General features: G+C 47.4%; 8 protein-coding genes across 8 annotated transcripts; 4 read left to right on the top strand and 4 right to left on the bottom strand.

Annotated features, from left to right (window-relative positions):
- Positions 1-231: 231 nt before the first annotated feature.
- Positions 232-707, top strand: N7457_006754 (DUF2423 domain-containing protein; the record flags this gene model as incomplete). Its single annotated transcript, XM_057177798.1, has 3 exons — positions 232-415; positions 474-506; positions 574-707. The coding sequence occupies 3 exons, from the start codon at positions 232-234 to the stop codon at positions 705-707; spliced, it is 351 nt and encodes a 116-aa protein (XP_057029542.1).
- A 565-nt stretch (positions 708-1,272) lies between these two features.
- Positions 1,273-4,179, top strand: las21 (mannose-ethanolamine phosphotransferase LAS21; the record flags this gene model as incomplete). The annotated part of the gene is made up of 7 exons (XM_057177797.1): positions 1,273-1,469; positions 1,526-1,570; positions 1,631-1,919; positions 1,985-2,112; positions 2,161-2,528; positions 2,591-3,580; positions 3,638-4,179. The coding sequence occupies 7 exons, from the start codon at positions 1,273-1,275 to the stop codon at positions 4,177-4,179; spliced, it is 2,559 nt and encodes an 852-aa protein (XP_057029541.1).
- Positions 4,180-4,275: 96 nt separating this feature from the next.
- On the bottom strand, positions 4,276-4,842 carry N7457_006752 (uncharacterized protein; the record flags this gene model as incomplete). Its single annotated transcript, XM_057177796.1, has 1 exon — positions 4,276-4,842. One exon carries the CDS (start codon positions 4,840-4,842, stop codon positions 4,276-4,278), a length of 567 nt encoding a protein of 188 aa, XP_057029540.1.
- An 827-nt stretch (positions 4,843-5,669) lies between these two features.
- Positions 5,670-8,567, bottom strand: N7457_006751 (putative meiosis protein MEI2; the record flags this gene model as incomplete). Its single annotated transcript, XM_057177795.1, has 14 exons — positions 5,670-5,875; positions 5,926-6,028; positions 6,083-6,162; positions 6,215-6,258; positions 6,325-6,353; positions 6,413-6,430; positions 6,487-6,517; positions 6,575-6,593; positions 6,652-6,718; positions 6,781-6,816; positions 6,874-7,131; positions 7,188-7,616; positions 7,672-8,368; positions 8,431-8,567. 14 exons carry the CDS (start codon positions 8,565-8,567, stop codon positions 5,670-5,672), a joined length of 2,154 nt encoding a protein of 717 aa, XP_057029539.1.
- Positions 8,568-9,952: 1,385 nt separating this feature from the next.
- N7457_006750 (Rab GTPase-binding exocyst subunit SEC15) lies at positions 9,953-12,731 on the top strand (the record flags this gene model as incomplete). The annotated part of the gene is made up of 9 exons (XM_057177794.1): positions 9,953-10,000; positions 10,060-11,052; positions 11,132-11,263; positions 11,320-11,421; positions 11,471-11,580; positions 11,644-11,779; positions 11,830-12,279; positions 12,338-12,588; positions 12,653-12,731. 9 exons carry the CDS (start codon positions 9,953-9,955, stop codon positions 12,729-12,731), a joined length of 2,301 nt encoding a protein of 766 aa, XP_057029538.1.
- A 636-nt stretch (positions 12,732-13,367) lies between these two features.
- hapE (CCAAT-binding factor complex subunit HapE) lies at positions 13,368-14,549 on the bottom strand (the record flags this gene model as incomplete). The annotated part of the gene is made up of 2 exons (XM_057177793.1): positions 13,368-14,150; positions 14,304-14,549. Coding segments are annotated over 2 exons (1,029 nt in total), but the record flags the coding sequence as incomplete, so codon positions are not given.
- A 683-nt stretch (positions 14,550-15,232) lies between these two features.
- Positions 15,233-16,179, top strand: N7457_006748 (Fcf2 domain-containing protein; the record flags this gene model as incomplete). Its single annotated transcript, XM_057177792.1, has 3 exons — positions 15,233-15,366; positions 15,419-15,569; positions 15,805-16,179. The coding sequence occupies 3 exons, from the start codon at positions 15,233-15,235 to the stop codon at positions 16,177-16,179; spliced, it is 660 nt and encodes a 219-aa protein (XP_057029536.1).
- A 179-nt stretch (positions 16,180-16,358) lies between these two features.
- On the bottom strand, positions 16,359-17,631 carry N7457_006747 (purine-nucleoside phosphorylase; the record flags this gene model as incomplete). The annotated part of the gene is made up of 7 exons (XM_057177791.1): positions 16,359-16,403; positions 16,458-16,737; positions 16,788-16,990; positions 17,026-17,111; positions 17,171-17,250; positions 17,304-17,382; positions 17,430-17,631. 7 exons carry the CDS (start codon positions 17,629-17,631, stop codon positions 16,359-16,361), a joined length of 975 nt encoding a protein of 324 aa, XP_057029535.1.
- Between the last annotated feature and the right edge of the window lie 330 nt (positions 17,632-17,961).

Raw genomic sequence — 17,961 nt, 5'->3', positions numbered from 1 at the left:
AAAGGCCACAAACTCTAGTCATAAAAGGTGAGGTCAAGTCGACAGTGATGCCTCGGAGGTGAAGTGCGGCCTCCGGATGACATAAGACGAGTCTATCGCGATTTGGGAAAAAAAAGTTGATTGTGTTATCAGTCGCCGTTTTATTTCCCACCGACATCAATTCTACATTGCTGGTCCATTCCCTACGTCCTATTTTCTCAAGTCTTGCTATATTCTTCTCATACTTGCACAATGGCGAAAAGTGTTCGAGCCAGTGTTTCCAAGCGCAACAGAGCCAATCTGCGCAAGAAGGTGTTTGGCCCGGTGGTCGATGCCAGAACCGAGAGACTTGCAGCCAAACTACAGGAGCTTGCATCACAGCCACGGCCTGAGGCCCCCGAGAAATCAAAGATGGACCTAGGCGAAGACGAGGCTGGTATGTTCTCGCACATTCATTCCTTCGGGATATCGGCTGACCGCATATTTCTTATTAGATAAAATAACCAAGCCTCAAAGCTGCGACGAAGGTTAGTCTGTTGCAGTTCAATTTCTGAGCTGCTATTTCTTGAACCGCAGAGCACTGATCCGCTACAGATATGGATATCGATACAATCAAGAGCTCCAAGAAGAAGCCTGCGCGTGTGCAAAAGCGCAACCAAAAGCCACGCAACTCGATTGTTTTCCAAAAGCGACCATCCTCAACCAAGAAGAGTCACAAGAAAAAGTGAGCTGTCTGCCGCACGGGCAGCGAATGGATTATTGACGAGACGTTGTGGCGGAGAAGAAAAAGGCGTTTGGGAGTCCACGATTACACCTGCAGTCCACGTACATATGTTTCATACTTTGTGCTTTCCATACTCTGTGCCTGATATACCATACCTTTCATGAAAAAAAAGTTTTGAGTCAATGGCTGGATTCTGCTGAGTGGAAGAAAAATACGTCCCAAGTGTGCCCATCAGCCGATATAGGATGTTCCATGAAGTGACCAATAAACAGTCCTACAAAATATCGAGGCCGAAACCAGATAGATTGATTTATACCTTCATCCAGCAGGAACAACCTAACTCTAGGTTATAGAAGCTGTCAAATCGCGAAGTACAGCGAAGTACGGAGTACTCCGTCCCTAGTTGTGCACTAAAGGCGGCGTGGCTATGCGCGTCGATCATCAACACAATTCTGCCCCCCCCCGGTCTCCTTTGAATCCCGCGGACAATTCGACATGTCCGTCTGTATTCGAGGAGTTACTTCGCGTAAAATCTGATCTGCCACAACTCATACTGGCCAATTATCAAAATGGCGGGTTTTCGAAATTGGGCGATGATTATTGCCAATCTACTAATACCCATGGGCATACTCATCTTCTCTTCAGGATTCTTCCCTTATAAACCGTTGATTCATGGACTGGCGACTTTCGATGACACAAAAGAGGATGCCATTGTACCCGCCATCTTTGATAAAGTCATTTTTATGGTCGTCGATGCGCTACGGAGGTATAATGGGAACAATTCACACTAAGCTACATGATGAAGGAACTAACCCGGCATAGCGACTTTGTATATTCAAACGACTCGGGATTTTTGTTTACACAGAGGTAACTGTCATTGTTACACTCCGGAATATGTCTGTTGATAAGTGACTGACTGGGTAATAGCTTGATCCGATCCGGTGCTGCGTTGCCATTTACTGCCTATGCAGGCGCCCCAACTGTTACTATGCCTCGATTAAAAGCCATCACGACTGGTTCAGTTCCATCTTTCTTGGATGTTATTTTAAATATTGCCGAGTCAGATACTTCATCAACACTGGCGTCCCAGGACACATGGTTGGCACAGTTAAAGGCCACGGGAGGACGTCTCGTGATGTATGGAGATGATACTTGGCTTAAGCTCTTCCCAGGGATGTTTGACCGAGCTGAGGGGACAACAAGCTTTTTCGTGTCGGTCAGTTGTATTTAGAGACCTGGATATCTCCAGAATTAGGATTGAAACTGAGATTCTTCACGCAGGACTTCACGGAGGTAGATCATAATGTGACTCGACATGTCCCCAGTGAGCTTGTCCGAGATGACTGGACTGCCCTAATCATGCATTACCTGGGTCTTGATCATATAGGACATAAGGCTGGCCCAAAAAGGTATCTACGCCCTTCTGCTTCATTCTCAGCTAGTCTCTGACCCTCTAGTCCCTTCATGATACCAAAACAGCAGGAGATGGATTCTGTGGTGACTGAGATCTATACTGCAATGCAGCAAGAGGACCATCTTCAATCTACACTCTTCGTCTTGTGTGGAGATCATGGCATGAACGAAGCTGGAAACCATGGCGGGTCCTCTCCTGGTGAAACATCGCCCGCTTTGCTTTTCATGTCACCCAAGTTTGAAGCCTTGGGCCGGAGAAAAAGCCCCATGGAACCCGCAGGGGATATGCAGTACTATCAGACAGTTCAGCAAGCCGACATCGCTCCAACTTTGGCAGGACTTCTTGGTGTTCCAATCCCCATAAACAGTCTCGGTGTGTTCATCCCAGACTTTCTAGGGATGTGGAATCATGGTATGTGGTTCATCTTTACTGACGGTAAATCCAAAGAAAACTAGGGACTGACCTGGAAATAGGTTCCCATAAATTCCGAATCCTATTTCAAAATGCTGAACAGCTGCTGAACACGCTGACAACAACGTTCCCTAATTCTGTCTTCGGCCTCGATAGCATTGAAACCTGTGATTCCTCGGATAGATCGGGAATCGAGGGGGCTCAATGTGCATGGTCTCAAGTACAGCAGCTTCTCGCTGAGGGAGCCGACGCCGAGGACTCTTACTCTACGGCCGGTCCCGCCCTGTTGCGGTTTTCAAGAATTGCGCAGGATGTGATGAGTCGCACTGCCAGTAACTACGATGTCTCCCGACTCGCCTTGGGTCTGCTGATCACAGGCATTGCAAGCCTCATTGTACTCCCAGCCACGTACAAGCAATGCTCACGGCACACATCTTCTGGTTTGTTTTTGATGTTTTTGGTCATTACCTATGGAATGATGATGTTTGCGAGTAGTTATGTGGAAGAGGAACAGCAGTTCTGGTATTGGATTTGTTCGGGGTGGACTTTCTACCTGCATATCAAATCGGAGTCAACTGCAAGTCCTGTTTCACGTAGGGGCCTTGCATCCTTAGCATCTCGGCCTGACAAATGTGCCATTCTGGTGCTCGTGATTACTCAAAGGATCTTGCGGCGGTGGAACCAAACAGGACAGAAATTCGCAGCCGAGCCTGATATTGCTCACACCTTCTTCACACGCCATCCAACGATTTTCTGGTGTCTTCTTATCCTAACATACGTGGATGCCGGCCGTCATCTTCTCAAGAACGTCCCAATATCTGGAATGCCTAGGGTAGGTGCCGTGGTCGTTACCATGTTGGCCTTTACGTTCAAATTGCACTTTGTTGCATCCGAATCCCCCGAACTGCTAGATGGGACATTTATCTTCCAATTCATGAAGAAGTGGCCTTGCAGTCTGTCATTGGTTCTGCATGCTAGACTGGTATTTTATGGACTCGCTGCCATCATCATACTAGTACGGTTTATCGGAAAACGATCTAAAACTGCCCATGGTAAGATCACACATGCCCTCACATCTTGATCCTGGAGTCATTGACCAGAATTTATAGCCTCGACAGACACCATTCATGAGGCTCTGCACATCTTCCTGATGACACAGACCCGTGCCACTAACGTTCCCTTGTTTCTGATTTTCCGGATCCAGGCCGGCATTCTCTCTTCGATTGATCTCACAGGAGTTGAAGGGACAATCACAACCTTGATCTTCCAGTATATGACGTTCTTCGCATTTGGGGGCTCAAATGCGATTTCCTCTGTAGACCTTACCAGTGGATACAACGGTGTTGGTAGCTACAACGTGATGCTAGTGGGAGTGCTCACCTTTGTGAGCAACTGGGCAGGACCCATCTGGTGGGCTTCACGAAGTCACCATTTCCGAAAGAATCGCGCGGAACAAGATCCCTCATCACTGTTCACTTTCCATGTTGCCATGTCCTTGGTTTCTGTCATGGCCGCCTGCACTGTGCTCCGGACTCATCTTTTCATCTGGACCGTGTTTTCTCCCAAATATCTCTACAGTATGGCGTGGGCTACTGTCAACCATGTCGCCGTGAATCTATTGAGCGAGGTCATTTTTTCCCGATCTCAATAGCATGGCTTATTCATAATATGATGTTTGATTCGAAGAATGCACGGCATATCCCTTGAAATCCGTGAACCATGCTCTGCAGAAAGGGTATAAGATGATTCAAAATAGACCGCTGAACAAATCATCAATAGCATTCTTCTTTTTCTTCCTTTTCACACTTTTTCCAGCCCCGTCTCTCTCCGGCTTCTCGGAGACAGAGGCATTGGGATTAGAAACCTTGACCGGTCGCGGCGCATCAGCTCGGCGAACGCATTCCCCGATATCTTCTTTTGTGACAACTGGAGTGGCTGTTTTGGATTTCCTTGCAGGTTGCATCTTCATCTGATGACTGGTCCCAGTTATTTTGGACAGTCGCGCCAATGCAGCTAGCAGCACGATTCCAAGCGTAGAAAACTGGTTATCGGCAACGACAGTTGAAAATGCCCTGGACATAGGGTTAGCCAAGCTCGAGATCTCGGGCATCATTCCATACATGTAACATCTCGGAATTATATATGTGGCCAGGTGCTTCTGGCATTCTACCGCGTTTGGTCCGGTAAGATCCAATGTGGCGCGCTTCAGAATAGATAGCCATTTCCACCATTTAGTTCGGTGATGCTGGTTCTTATTGCGATGAAAAATCAAATGAAGCGTTGAGTGAACTGCCAGGATATCTTTGGAATCCATTGTGTTACGCTGTCAGTCACTCAGGAGCTGGTGAAGGATGGGAAAATGGGGGAAATGGGAAAATGGATTTTGCCCGAAATCCCCCAACTACATATCTACACTTCGATCTCTGCTACTGCTTTCGCATCAATCAATTCAGTTCATAAGTATTGTATTCATTGCCAAATTCTCCTTTCCCCCGGGGGGTTTTTTTGTGGGATTTTTGAAATTTCGAAAATAAATCGAGGCGCAAAACAGCTCAGAACGCAGAAACGAGAGCGAAAAAGAAAAAGAAAAGCACCGCAAAAGCAAAAGCAAAAGCAAAAGCAAAAAAATAAAAAATAAAAAATAGCAAACCGTAGTGAAAGAACGAACAAGGAAAGAAGAAGAGAAATAAAAAAGCTTGAGTCATCGCCAGAGAACAAGGTGAGGATGCCAACGGCAACAGTAGTGACTCGGAATTGATGATCATTTCGGGTCACGACGGTGGACCGGCCGGACAAGGGACACTTCATAGTTATTAAGGTGTCAGGGGGGTGATCTCAAGACTGGCATGATGTTCAAAGGCAATGGATCGAAATCTCAATCATGTCGCATGAGGCGGGATCATTGAATTCGCTTGCACGGAAGGGAAACAATAGGACTCAGGATATTCCACAAATAAAGATTGCGGCGGAATGAATATCTCTTGAAAAGGGTCATGAAGAGATGAGGAAAGAGAGATATCGAAAGATAATGTCCAGGGGCGAAAAAAAAAAAAAAAAAAAACCGATCAAGACGCAGAGAAACCATTTGCAGACTGCAAAGTGTTGAGGATAGACATTCCTGGTTGCTGTCATGCCGGAGGCTTAGTTTCTATTCTGGAAGACCCGATGGTCATCCGCTCGCATCAAAGAGAGTTCGCCAGGGGCATGCTGCAATGATCGTCCACCAGAATGCCGCGGAGTACGGCCCGGGGCTCGGGAACGAGGAGTCTGGGAGAAAGACTGGGATTGAGCCCGTGTGCGGTTGGTACGGGGAGTAGTGGCAGTTCGATTCCGAGGCGCAAATAGACCTGTGGAAGGGTCAGTGGAGGTTCATGGCATGAAAGGCGCAAGATCTTACCTTGTTGGGTTGTGCTAGCAACTGAACGGCGCAACTTGCTGGCATCATTGGGACCGGGGAAGATCGCTTCAGTGCCTGCGCGCGGACCGCTGATGTAGAAGAGCTGCATTCAGTTAGTATCGGCACTAGACCAGGGCAACAAGAGGTTCAAACGTACGCGTGGTCGTTCCTCGGCGGGACGGGTCATGACATTGCTGTTCCGGAACTTATTGACAAGAGCTTCTTTTCCTTGGAGCGCTATCGGGACCTGTCAGTTATCACGCATGCTGGCGATAGATGGGAGACGAACTAGCATAGGAAATTTCAGCCTTCTTCTCTGAGATACAGTCGGGCCTATGTATATAGACACATTTGGGTCAGCGAACGTGTACGAGTCTGCAAATTTGGGAACAAACATACCAAGTCTTGCCCTGTCGAGCATGAACGAGCTAAGAGAAACAGACAGGTAAGCAGATATCACAAACACTTAACCGCATTCAAAACCAACATTCACAATATCAATCGCCTATACACCGTGTCAGTGGAAGACTGGAAAAACAGGGAGTCAACAGAATCATTTACATCACCGAAGTTCATGAACGCATAACCAACGCTAGCAGAAGTAGTGTGAGTAACCTCAAAGACTTGCCGACGAACAAAAATTACTTACTTGCAGCCATGGGTGAAGTCTGTGATAATGTTAGTCCCCAGTCCTGTGGATCGGATCAGTCGTCGAGGACGACTTACCCATGCGTAGGTAAAGAAAATCATATTTCCCATAGCTAGATTCATCCAGGATATCCTTCAATTGGTCCTATCAAATGGGAACATGGCATCAGCAGTCACGACATTGAAAAGAGATGAAAACCAGCATACAGAAGTGATCTTATTGGGAATGTTGCGGATCATGACCTACAACGACGAGATATGTGAGACAGCGGCCTTAGTAACGGATCGGAGAAGACTTACAGTGCTGCGAACATCCAATCCTTGCCTGATTCGCTCGAGGCTGATTGCATGTTCTGGACTTGTCTGGCTTCCCTCCGAAGTCGGAGAAATTTCGACCTTCCTTTCATTATCATATTCCCCACTGCAGTTCTTCTTGGAGACGGAAGAGAGGCGATGCGGAGTCACAGGGCTCTGGGGGGAGCCATAGTTAGGAATGTGAAGGCGGGGGTATAAGTAAATATCCTCCTGTCTATCATCGTTGACTTTGAATTGAAGAGACTGCATGGAAGAAAGATCAGCATTGCACTTTCAAAAGCACACGAACAACTAAATACTTCGACCTTGTAACCATCGAGACAAGAGAACGCGTAAGTTGCATGATGGATGTTGTAGTATTCAACATGGTATTTGCGCCAGCACATCCCTTCTTCGATAGCCTCAAGAGAACGAGTTGACCCGAAGGAAGTGATAACACTCTCAACAACCACGCTCAAATGCTCCACGATATTTGTCCATTCAACTGGATCGGCGTAAGCAGTGACCACGAATTCATCATCCCGAGGAATGGAGAAGTGTTTGGTGGCTCCCGTAAAAGTGGAAATCTCATGAGCAGTGGCAGGGGTAACCTGCCATCCAGGACGACTTTGGCGGATCTTGTTCATAGCCTCGATGGCCTCCCGAATATCGGCAAATGTAACCGAGAACATGCCCCTGTGCTCAATATGCTTCAAGTAAGCATTTGCGAGGGAAGGATATTCATGGATCTTGATATAGGTCAGCTTAATTGTGTCTCAAGGGCAAGTTTGTTCTGCGATTTACAGGCAACATCAAAGAAATGGAACAGTGGGGTGTATCGTGAGGAACACCGTGCACGATAAAGCTGCGGCACTTTCCATTGTGATCAATAGCTCTGTGGGAGATGGATGGCAACTCTGAATTATGGCCAGAGTCAGAAGCAGCCTCCTTAGTGATCGAAAGTGCATCAATGGGAACTTGGGCAATGGCGCGAGCATAACCGTTGCTGGTAGCAGGGTAGGCATCAGTTTGAGGTGCGTCGTCAGTGGTGGCTAACAAACGAGAACCGAAGACTGGGGTCGGGCTGTATTCATAGCTGAGTTCTTCATGGGACGGTGAGTACCGAGCGTTGGAGATGGTCGTCTGGATCGGAGAGATCGAATATTGAGATGCTCTCAAATGAGTCCGATCGTGAGATGGAGAATAGGGAGAGTATTGCCATTGCTCCTGGGTTCCTGAAGTTTGGACATGAGAAGGCGAATATCGCATTCCACCAGGAACAGCGCTTGTAGAAGACAGTTGAGCAGACGCAGAAGAGCACCCCAGGGACGTATGAGAACCAGAAGTGGCGATTTGAGCTGGGTCAGCCCAAGTCCGGAAGAGTTGGTTTGGAATGTATGACTGAGTGGCATAGCCAGAAGTGGAAGTTGAGACAGCTACCTGGGATGCAGAAACATTAGGTACCGAACCAACTCCATCGAGCCAACCGGCAAACGGGTCGCTGCGGCAAAGTTTTTAGCATTGTTATATGAATTATGCCAATTAGAAGCTTGGATGTTTTACCCCGCGGAGCGGACTGTACCCAATCCAGAGAAAGAGTCTCCATTTCCACGATGCACAACAGCCTCCAATCCCATGGGATTAAATGCAACAAGTTGCTCCGAGGGTGGTGAGCCTTGGGCTTGAGAAGTCCCTTCCATTTTCGAGGGGAAGCTATTCAATAGTCCTCGACTGCCGCTGAAACAACGAGAAGGTGAGTAGGGGAGCGAAGCAAAAAGAAGAGTCCACATACAAGGTGTGCTGTATTTGGTGTAACTCTGGTAGTTGGTGTAGTCAGAATAGAGCTGATGCAGCGCTTGGGACGATTGAAGTGTCTGAGCGGCGAAAGCAGGCGGGGGAGGGAAGAGGAAAGAGAAAGGAAACGTTGGGAGGGAAGACTGTCTTTATATAGTTTCGTCGCGACTCATAGTTCGCATCGAGGGAGCGATTTTGTCGCGGCTCATAGTTGGCATTGAGGGGGCCAATGAGACAACATAGAACTCGACAGCTCGATGAGTCGGCCAATCGGCAGTCGGGACTTCTCGAAAAGCAAACGAAGGACAGAGAAGACCTTTGTTAAGATAACCAATGTGAATAGAGGAACCTCAACCTTGCGTGCTACTCATCTTGAGTCATTCGATCAGAATCGACCTTCCACGGGGCCAGTGAGATAGTTTGACTTGCCAAACAGAACATATATTAACTTGGAGTTTAATTAATCACTCAGTGTGACTTACTTATGTGAATATAGGCATATAGATGTACTATGGATGCCAGCGAGGTTCCCCAACTATTCTCAGAGTAATAGTGCCTCCTTCTTTGAAATTGGATCACTTAGAATTACATCGTGACATTCCTCTTTAGAGAAGTAGTATTAGCATGTCACGGAGTTATGGTGGGTACTAGAGCTCATTCACAGTTTTACGATCCAGTCATCTAGAAACTCACCATGGTCTTTATGTCTTCCATAGGCGGCTTGCTGGACCGGTGTCCCCCTGCCATAGATTATATGGAATTGAAGGAGTAGACATTTGGAATTTAGCCCAGGGGTTATGTCAAGCATAGCAATCATACATGGATAGACCTAACCAAGGTGACCTAGATCGTGATCATAAATTTTGGTCATGAACGGTGTCCCAGCTCCTCAGATGCCACAGAATCCGTGAGTTTCAATAGAATGTTGTGTAGACAAGAAAATGCAGGTAATGAGGCCACAATTACGACCGAAGTTCTGTCCAGGTGAGTTGGTGAGTTAGGAGCAAGAAGAGAGAAGCAAACATTTGGGCCCTGGCAGATCTTATACATCGGAGGTTGGGCAAGGTTTACGCTAATGGATGTGCTAGCACATAAATGGATTAGCCTACCAAGGGCGGTCACGCTACTTGTGGCAGAACCGATGCCTGACCGCTTGTGGGGGACGTCAATGAGTGTACTCCGTACATCATATCTATATGGGCTCCGGATTATCTGCCGTGGATAAGTTTCAAGCTTGGCAAGTGTGAGATTTGACTATTAGTTTTCCTTTTGGCTATGAATGTGAGCCACCATGCCACCCATGGCTCCAATGCATAATGAGCCACATGTCTTGAACCAAGTGAGCAACAGACACCTTGAACAATATACCTGTACGAAAGACTTACCTCCTATCTTTAGATTATCATTTCACCCTCAGATACAGATTATCTAGATCAGCTCATTCCTTCGATCCGAGATTACAGCGTTGGAAATCGCACTCCTCAACTACTGCAGTCGCTGTCACGGTTCGCAGGCGACAAGGAGTCCGAGATCGAAAGCATATGCAATACAAATCATCAGGAGTTTGTTTCATCAGTCAATTCACTGCTCCGGATTCGAGAAGGAACAGTGAGCTTGACGGCAGAGATCCTAGACTTGAACCAATCTATTCAAACCAGTACTGAGCGCCTAGCCGAGCAGAAGAAGGCGCTGGTAGAATCGCGTGGCCACCGGCAAAATATTGATGAGACTAGTCGCGCCATTCAGGATTGCTTAGAGGTGTTGCGTCTAGCTAATCAAGTCCATGACCTCTTGGCAAAGAAGAACCACTATGCCGCGCTGCGCGCGCTTGAAGAATTGCAAAATGTTCATTTGAAGGGCGTGACGCAATACAAGATTGCGGTCATGATCCAACGCTCAGTTCCAGCGACACAAAGGGCCATTGCTGAAGCAGTCATGTCGGATCTGAATACCTGGCTTTATCGCATCCGAGAAATGTCTCAATACCTCGGGGAGATTGCGCTCTTCCACACAGACCAGCGGAAATCAAGACAAAAGCAAAGAGCGGAAAGAATACCATATCTCGAGCATTTCAATTTGAACTCCGCCATTGAATTAGTATCGGATGAAGATGAAGAGTATGATTTGCTTCATAATGAAGACCTTCAAGTTGACTTTACACCGCTGTTCGAGTGTTTGCATATTCATCAATCTTTGGGACATATGGATAAATTTCGGATTGAGTACGCGACCACTCGCCGAAGACAAAAAGAGCTTTTGCTTCCGTCCTCTATCACACTGGTTGATGAGGATGGCTCCAGCCTCCACAATCTCCTGGAAGAAATGGCCGGGTTTGCCATTGTTGAACGAGCTACAATGAAAAGAGCCCCTGACCTCAGGTCGTCGGTCGATGTAAGAACCCAATCCCCGTATTTTGGCCTCTCTGACGAGAAGCCTTCTATGATTGATCTGACCAGTGCTTCCAAAATAGATCGATGAGTTGTGGGATTCGATGTGCCAAAGCGCTGTAATATTGATATCGAAGGCACTGCATGAAGTCGATAACGCCGAGAGCATTCTCAATATCAAGAATCTGATTGCTCTATTCATGCAGACGATGAACGTAGGTGGGCTCATCCTTATTATACTGGGTTCAAATAGCTGATCCCCGTACAACAGACATGGAGCTTTACTGTGCGGGTCTTCGATGACTTGTTGTTGACACTATTTGGGAAATATGCTGAGCTTCTCAAGAAAAGGTTCAGTGACGATTTCCAGGAGGTAAGGCAACTTCCCATTATCAATCCATCTAAAATGCTGACAGTGCCAGATTGTATCAACGGATGATTACATGCCCATGCCGATACAGACCCAAGAGGAGCATGACAAAGTCCTCAACGTGAGTTGGTACAGCCCTGAAAAGTCTCGTGAGGAGCAAGTGTAAGTTCTGAAGCAGCCTGTGTCAATTCTTCCTTATTCGAATCTCACTAATTGCTGGCTTAGCTTCCCATGCATATTGCCATTCTCCCGAATGTATCCTTTATGTTGCATTGATATCCAGAATTTCTTGAATCAGTTTTACTTCTTCGCAAATGACGGCTTCGCAGATACAAACGTGATTGATGAAACATTGAAAAATGTAGGTTTTCAACATATCCCGGGTCCATAAGTTAATTACTGATTTCACAGGATCTGGATGACCTACTCTCACAGAAAGTCTGTGACACCCTAGTGGAGCGTCTCTCCTCGCAATATCTGGGTCAAATTGTCCAAATTCTTATCAATCTGGAACACTTCGAGCTGGCTTGCCGCGAGCTGGAGCTCTTATTGGCGGCGGCCCGATCACAAAACTCCACCGGCATCTCAATCACGTTGAGGGCCACTGAAAAGTTCAGGAGCAACAAGAAGGCAGCCGAGAAGCGTATCTTTGAGGTAGTCAATTCCAAGATTGATGATCTTATCGAAACAGCAGAATACGAGTGGATGACTCCTACACCACCCACAGAACCCAGCAATTACATGCAGACCTTGACACGGTTCTTGTCCAATATCATGAACTCCACATTGTTGGGTTTGCCGACAGAAATTAAAGAGCTCATCTATTTCGATGCTCTTAGCCATGCTGCCAACATGATTCTGGTGGGTTTTTTTAAGATGCTTATCCACTAGAAGGAAGCTATACTGACTAGAACTTCAGGCGCAACCACTTTCCCCAGATGTGAAGAAAATCAATCCCAACGGAGTGACAGCATTAGCAAAGGATGTTGAATATCTCGCCCAGTTCGTCGACAGTTTGAATGTACCAATTCTTCGAGAAAACCTGGACGAGTTACAACAGACTGTGCAGTTGATGCAAGCGGATAGCGCAGATGAGTTCTACGATATTTCTACAAGGAACAAGAAATATGGACGTGTTGATGCCATGCAAGGGCCGATCCTGCTGGAAAAGTATGGTTGAATCTTCTTTTTCATTGCTATGAAGTAATTACTAACTGCTTACCACTACATATAGGCTCACACGCACGGTTCAAGCTCCCACGAAGGTGGATAAGTTTGCAACTCTCTCCTCGCGATTTAAGAAATCCGGATGAATTATATCATGCTTAATACAATGTTTTGCTATCACAATGAAGTGGCTCTTGGACGTACAAAACCGGGAGCATGAGTACATAGACAACTTTGCAAGAAAAACATCATACTATGTAGCGGTAAAAGCATCCCACGAGACAACATCGGACTGTTGGCAGATATCCCTTTTGTCTCCACACAGTTACCATCGGCCTGTTTGCATACCAGACTCCAAGTATTATGCTTGACCGAATCATTCTGCTGATGAAATGAGCAAACTTCCAACCCTTGCAAAATGAATAAGGCTGATTGATCGCCCGATACGTAGGAACATGCATGGCCCAGGTCTAGCAACCAACTAAGTAGATCATTCAAGACCTTGAAAATGCCGCATGTAGTTTCCTCTTTTCGGACCAGCATCACAACCTGCACCCATTCCGCACATAGAGGAATTCCCAATGAGCAGCAGTCACTCAATTACCACCTCATCATTGTCTCTGCTTTGTGTGGGGAAAATAAAACAAGCAATACGAAACACACAGGATGAAAACCAAAATACGCCTCGGAACGCGCAAGAACTAGGAAAACAACGAAGAGGAACATGCGGTGACCCGTTCACTTTAAACACAAGATTAGCGTGTCTACTGAAAATTGGACATTTAGCAGGTACGTACCTGCTGGGGAGGGAGATGTGGGTAGGCGTACATCCCCTCAAACATTTGGGATTGAGGCTGACCATATGCCGTAGTCGGGTCTGATGGAACAGCTCCAGGGTACATGGCAGGTTGCGGGCGGTACTCCTGGTCTTGCGGCATACCATGCTGGCCAAGGGATCCATAGTCGGCAGGGCCCATGTGCTGGTGTGGTTGAACTCCATGCGGAGCAGGGGGTAGCTGGCCTGGGGCAGCAGGAGGGCCTGAAGCGGCACCGGCAGCCTGACTTGACCGCTTGGCATGAGAGGTCGCCTCTTCGCGGGGAACTATATCAATCAGGAAGTCAAACATATCCGATTTAGATAAAGCGGCGGCAATGTCAGATCGCTGCAAAGTACGACGCTTGTTGTCTTCGGCATGGATCCATGCACGCATAGTTAGCTCAGTGATAAATATATCACAACCCTTAGCAAACAAGATGGGCGCCTCTGCGGAGATCATCTTGACCTCCGGATCTGCCTTCATCACCTTCTTGATACGGGCCAAGGGCAACTGGTGGATCTTGTAATCATGATTGTCTGATTCCAGGTGGTTGATGACATGCTGCCAATATGTTGTCAGGATATCACGAGCGGTTCCTTGAAGGCCTTGGTTCACCTGGTTCTGGTGAGTACTAGGATTCAATACGCCTGGAGTCATTTTGAAGAGCTTACGTTGGCCCAAGTACCTGTGTATAACTCGGCAACTGGTGCATAACCTTGTGCCGAGAGCTAAAAAATAATCCCCATTCTAGTTAGTTGTTGCTCCAGATACATCGCGCGATCATTGTACAGTCAGGGCATGTCTCTCGTGGCTCGGCGTGATATACGTACCGCTGCGCTAGCACCTAGATATTATCGACTTGTCAGTTTTCATTCAAACTAGTTTTTGTGATCGAGTTACGTAGAGTGGTTCTGAATGAACATCGGTGTAGAGGTAGCTTGGTGAGCTTGGAGCGTAATTACCGTAATGTCCCCCATTCCTGATGTCATAAATAGGCTGCGGCTGCTGTCTGCCCTGCTGCGCAGTGCCTTGAGGAGATTGCTCCATAGTTCTTCTGCCGCCTGATTTGTGTTGGGTAGGTAGTGCTATTGACGTGGAATGCGACGCGACCGGGGGAGATGCGGCGAGGTAGGGCGTTAGAGCACCCTAGAACAAAGGACAATTAAACGCGATACGCGAGCAGTGGTTCGAGTCGTAGCACTCTTCAGTATACAATCAAAGAGTTGTGTTCCAGATCAGGGCGCGTTGGGTGCCAAGCTAGAGGTGTTCAGCTGTCTGACGTTCCCGGACCACCCCTCCGAGCTCTACAGGTAATACCCATCATGTACGGAGTACGGAGTACGGAGTTACGGAATATGAGATACCTCATTCTTATGACTCGGTTAGGCATGAAACTTCGGGGTTTTTTTTAAGGACCGAAAGAGGGTTGTAAGGGATTGTATCACTTCATGAGAGAAAAGATATATCCTTGTATACAACCTGGGGAGATGTTGACCAATACCTCTGATAGGTGAATACTCCGGGGCATTGCACTTCCAATACATGAGCTGTACTATTCTGGAGTACGGAGTACGAAGTACTGTACTCTGTTGGTCAGTACCAGTACCATGTTTTTGCCGACCAATAGACTGATTTTCTTGTACCGGATACACCGTATCGAGGTACTGGCCTGTCACATGACAACCATCCACTCTCGCACGAAGCAGAAATTTCTCATAAACGTTTGTCCGGTTCCGACAAGCAACGACCAGAGCTCGAAAAAAAATATAAATTCTTTCCACCCGCCTCCAACTTTTTGAAGCTTTTGCTATCCACCCTATTCAGCAGGGATGGCTGACTCAACATGCGTGGATGCCCAGGAGGATCTGACTGATGATCAAATCCAGCAGCTCCTCCTTGAAGCAGAAACTCGTCTGCGAGGTTCTAATGCATTGGGCACTCAAACTGAGGAGACATCACTGAGGTACGAAACACCATTGTTTCCTTTCGCTAGGGCTTGGGCTAAAATTTCATAGGATTCCCAAACTGTCACCTGGCTCCACGTTGGAACCATACGTTCGCCAGGGAGATGGTGTTGCCACTGTCGATGCTGCAAAGATCGTCAACCAACAACAGAAGGAGTTGTCCAACTCTCTTCGCTCGGTTGGGGTCAAGAAAGAGAATAAAGTAAGCCACTTAACCTTGCCGTTCTTTGCCCTTCGCCTCCCCCCTTTTTTTTTATTGCAATGAGGAAAATATTCCCAACGCAAAGCGCTTGATGTAGCGTAACCAGTCCGTCTTGGGCTGTGCTGCACCAGTGAGAGTCTTTTTATTCATAGTTACTCTGAGCAATCATTACAACCTCCATATTTTCTTGTTGTGCGATGTGTGGTCAATTGCTGACAACATTGACCTTCAATAGGACAAGCCTACTGCTGGGCCCGAGTGGTTCAACCTCCCGAAGACAGAAATGACGCCAGAGCTTAAGCGAGATCTACAGCTCATTCGGATGCGTTCTGTGCTTGATCCCAAGCGTCACTACAAGAAAGAAAATGGCAAGGCCAAACCACCAGAGTACTCCCAGGTTGGAACCATCATTGAAGGTCCCACCGAGTTCTTCAGCAATCGGATTACCAAGAAGGATCGCAAGAAGAACTTTGTCGAGGAAACGTTGGCGCTTGAGCGTGGCACCAAGCGCTTCCAGTCCAAATACAGAGATATTCAGGCCAGCAAATCAAGCGGAAAGAAGTCCTTTTATAAGGATTTGCAGGCTAAGAGAAGCCGAAAGAACAAGTGAAACCTCGGTCTCGATTTTCGAACTATCTCAGCGAACTATACCAGGAATGAAAGCATTCAGCTGCTGGCTATGGTTGGCTTCTGAACAGAGAAACCTCTGCTAAGATCCCATCAAGTGGGCCCCCAGTCCATCACGACCTGAGATCATCATATACATGCAGACGTGTCAAAACCCCAGTCCTAGGCCGGGCCGAAAACATTCACAAGGGTTTGAACAACCAGTTTCTGGCATCAATGTCAAAACCGTGGTCTTTCAAGGATGGATGCATTTGACCTTACCTGCATATCAATGGCCGCTGCACGGCCAGCTTCAAGAACCTCTTCGTGCCCTGCTTTCCCTTCTTCCAGAAGAGCGCTCAGCTCACCTGCTGCTTTGTTTTGAAGCACATCTTCATCGCCCCGAGGCACAGGAGACAGCACGGCCTGATTGGTCACCAAGCTGAACGCTAGCACTCGCAGGCCACAGTGTCTGGCGGTAACAATCTCGGGTACTGTGGACATCCCAACCACATCGGCACCAAGCATTCGAAGCATTCGGCTTTCAGCTCTTGTCTCGTACCTTGGTGCTGTCAGCTGCATATTCTAATAAATCGATGGGGATTTGCCTACGTGGGACCCCCAGCGAATGCATACACGCCCTCGTGCAACTTTCTGTTACTTTCCGGTGACATGATTGTTTTCCATGCTTGGTGCACGTGGCGACGGAGCTCAAGGTCATAAGCGTCAGAGAGGGGTGGGAATCGCACCCCAAACTCTTCTTCATTGGCTCCTCTCAGTGGATGAGTTCCTGCTAGGCCCGCTAGGAAGAGATGCTGCCAATCGATGTTAGCAATGGTTCTCGACCTACTCTCATGGAAGTTTTTCTTGCATCATTCAATAACACAAGATCCCCCACAGCATATTCGGAATTCAAACCTCCGGCCGCATTGGTCACTACCAAGAATGGTCAATGTCTGGTTGTTTAAAAGCCTTGAAAATTCCGTAGAACGTACAGACAACCGTATTCACGTCCAGCTGCTTGAACACTCGAATTGGGAATGCCACCTGATCAATCGAATGCCCCTCGTAATAACTAGGCTAGGGTCAGGCTACGAGCTTCGGAAGTAGATCGAGGGCTAGGCTCACTGAGCACGGCCAACCATCAACACCGCAGGGATCTTCTCGCCAATCAGCCCAAAAACCAACTTCCCAGCATGTCCAGCGACTGTATGTTGTTAGAATTTCTTTTCTGATCGGAAGAAGACGACTGACCTGTTGAACGAGGGAAGTGAGGGATGGACGCATAGTCGTACTCAATCCGTGATTCGGGTTGAATAGTCTCTGCAAGCCCTCCTAGTCCTGAGCCACATACAATTGCGACCTGGGGCTTTTGTAGGCTCTCTGGCAAGCTGGTTCTGAGATAAGAAACCGCCTCATTGGCCCGCTGGAACGCAGACAGGTCTATCTTGGTCATTTTCGCTGCAGTGTATCAGTTGGGAACTCGGCACCTGGGTTGATGAGTAGGATGAAAGTTAGTGCAAAGTAGTCATTTGAGCAAAAAGGCGACGTTTCCAAGTGCGGAGTCACATGGTACCATCGGCTAGTTTGGCGGGGGTTGCGAAAGATCCGATTAAGGATCTAACGAGATACAAACGATGATCATGTCTCGTGTCGATTGGACTCAAAACTCAGCATCTAGAGGCCTGGGAGTGCAAGCAACTTAGCCACCCGGGACATCTATGGACTGCAACATATGTAGGGCACGTATAGTGTTTAGATCAACTTGTTTATCATGGATTGGCCC

The sequence above is a fragment of the Penicillium paradoxum genome (assembly GCF_028828445.1).
Source record: "Penicillium paradoxum strain IBT 22861 chromosome Unknown utg000006l_segment0_segment0, whole genome shotgun sequence".
Lineage (NCBI taxonomy): Eukaryota > Fungi > Ascomycota > Eurotiomycetes > Eurotiales > Aspergillaceae > Penicillium > Penicillium paradoxum.
This window is presented reverse-complemented; position numbering and strand designations above follow the sequence as displayed.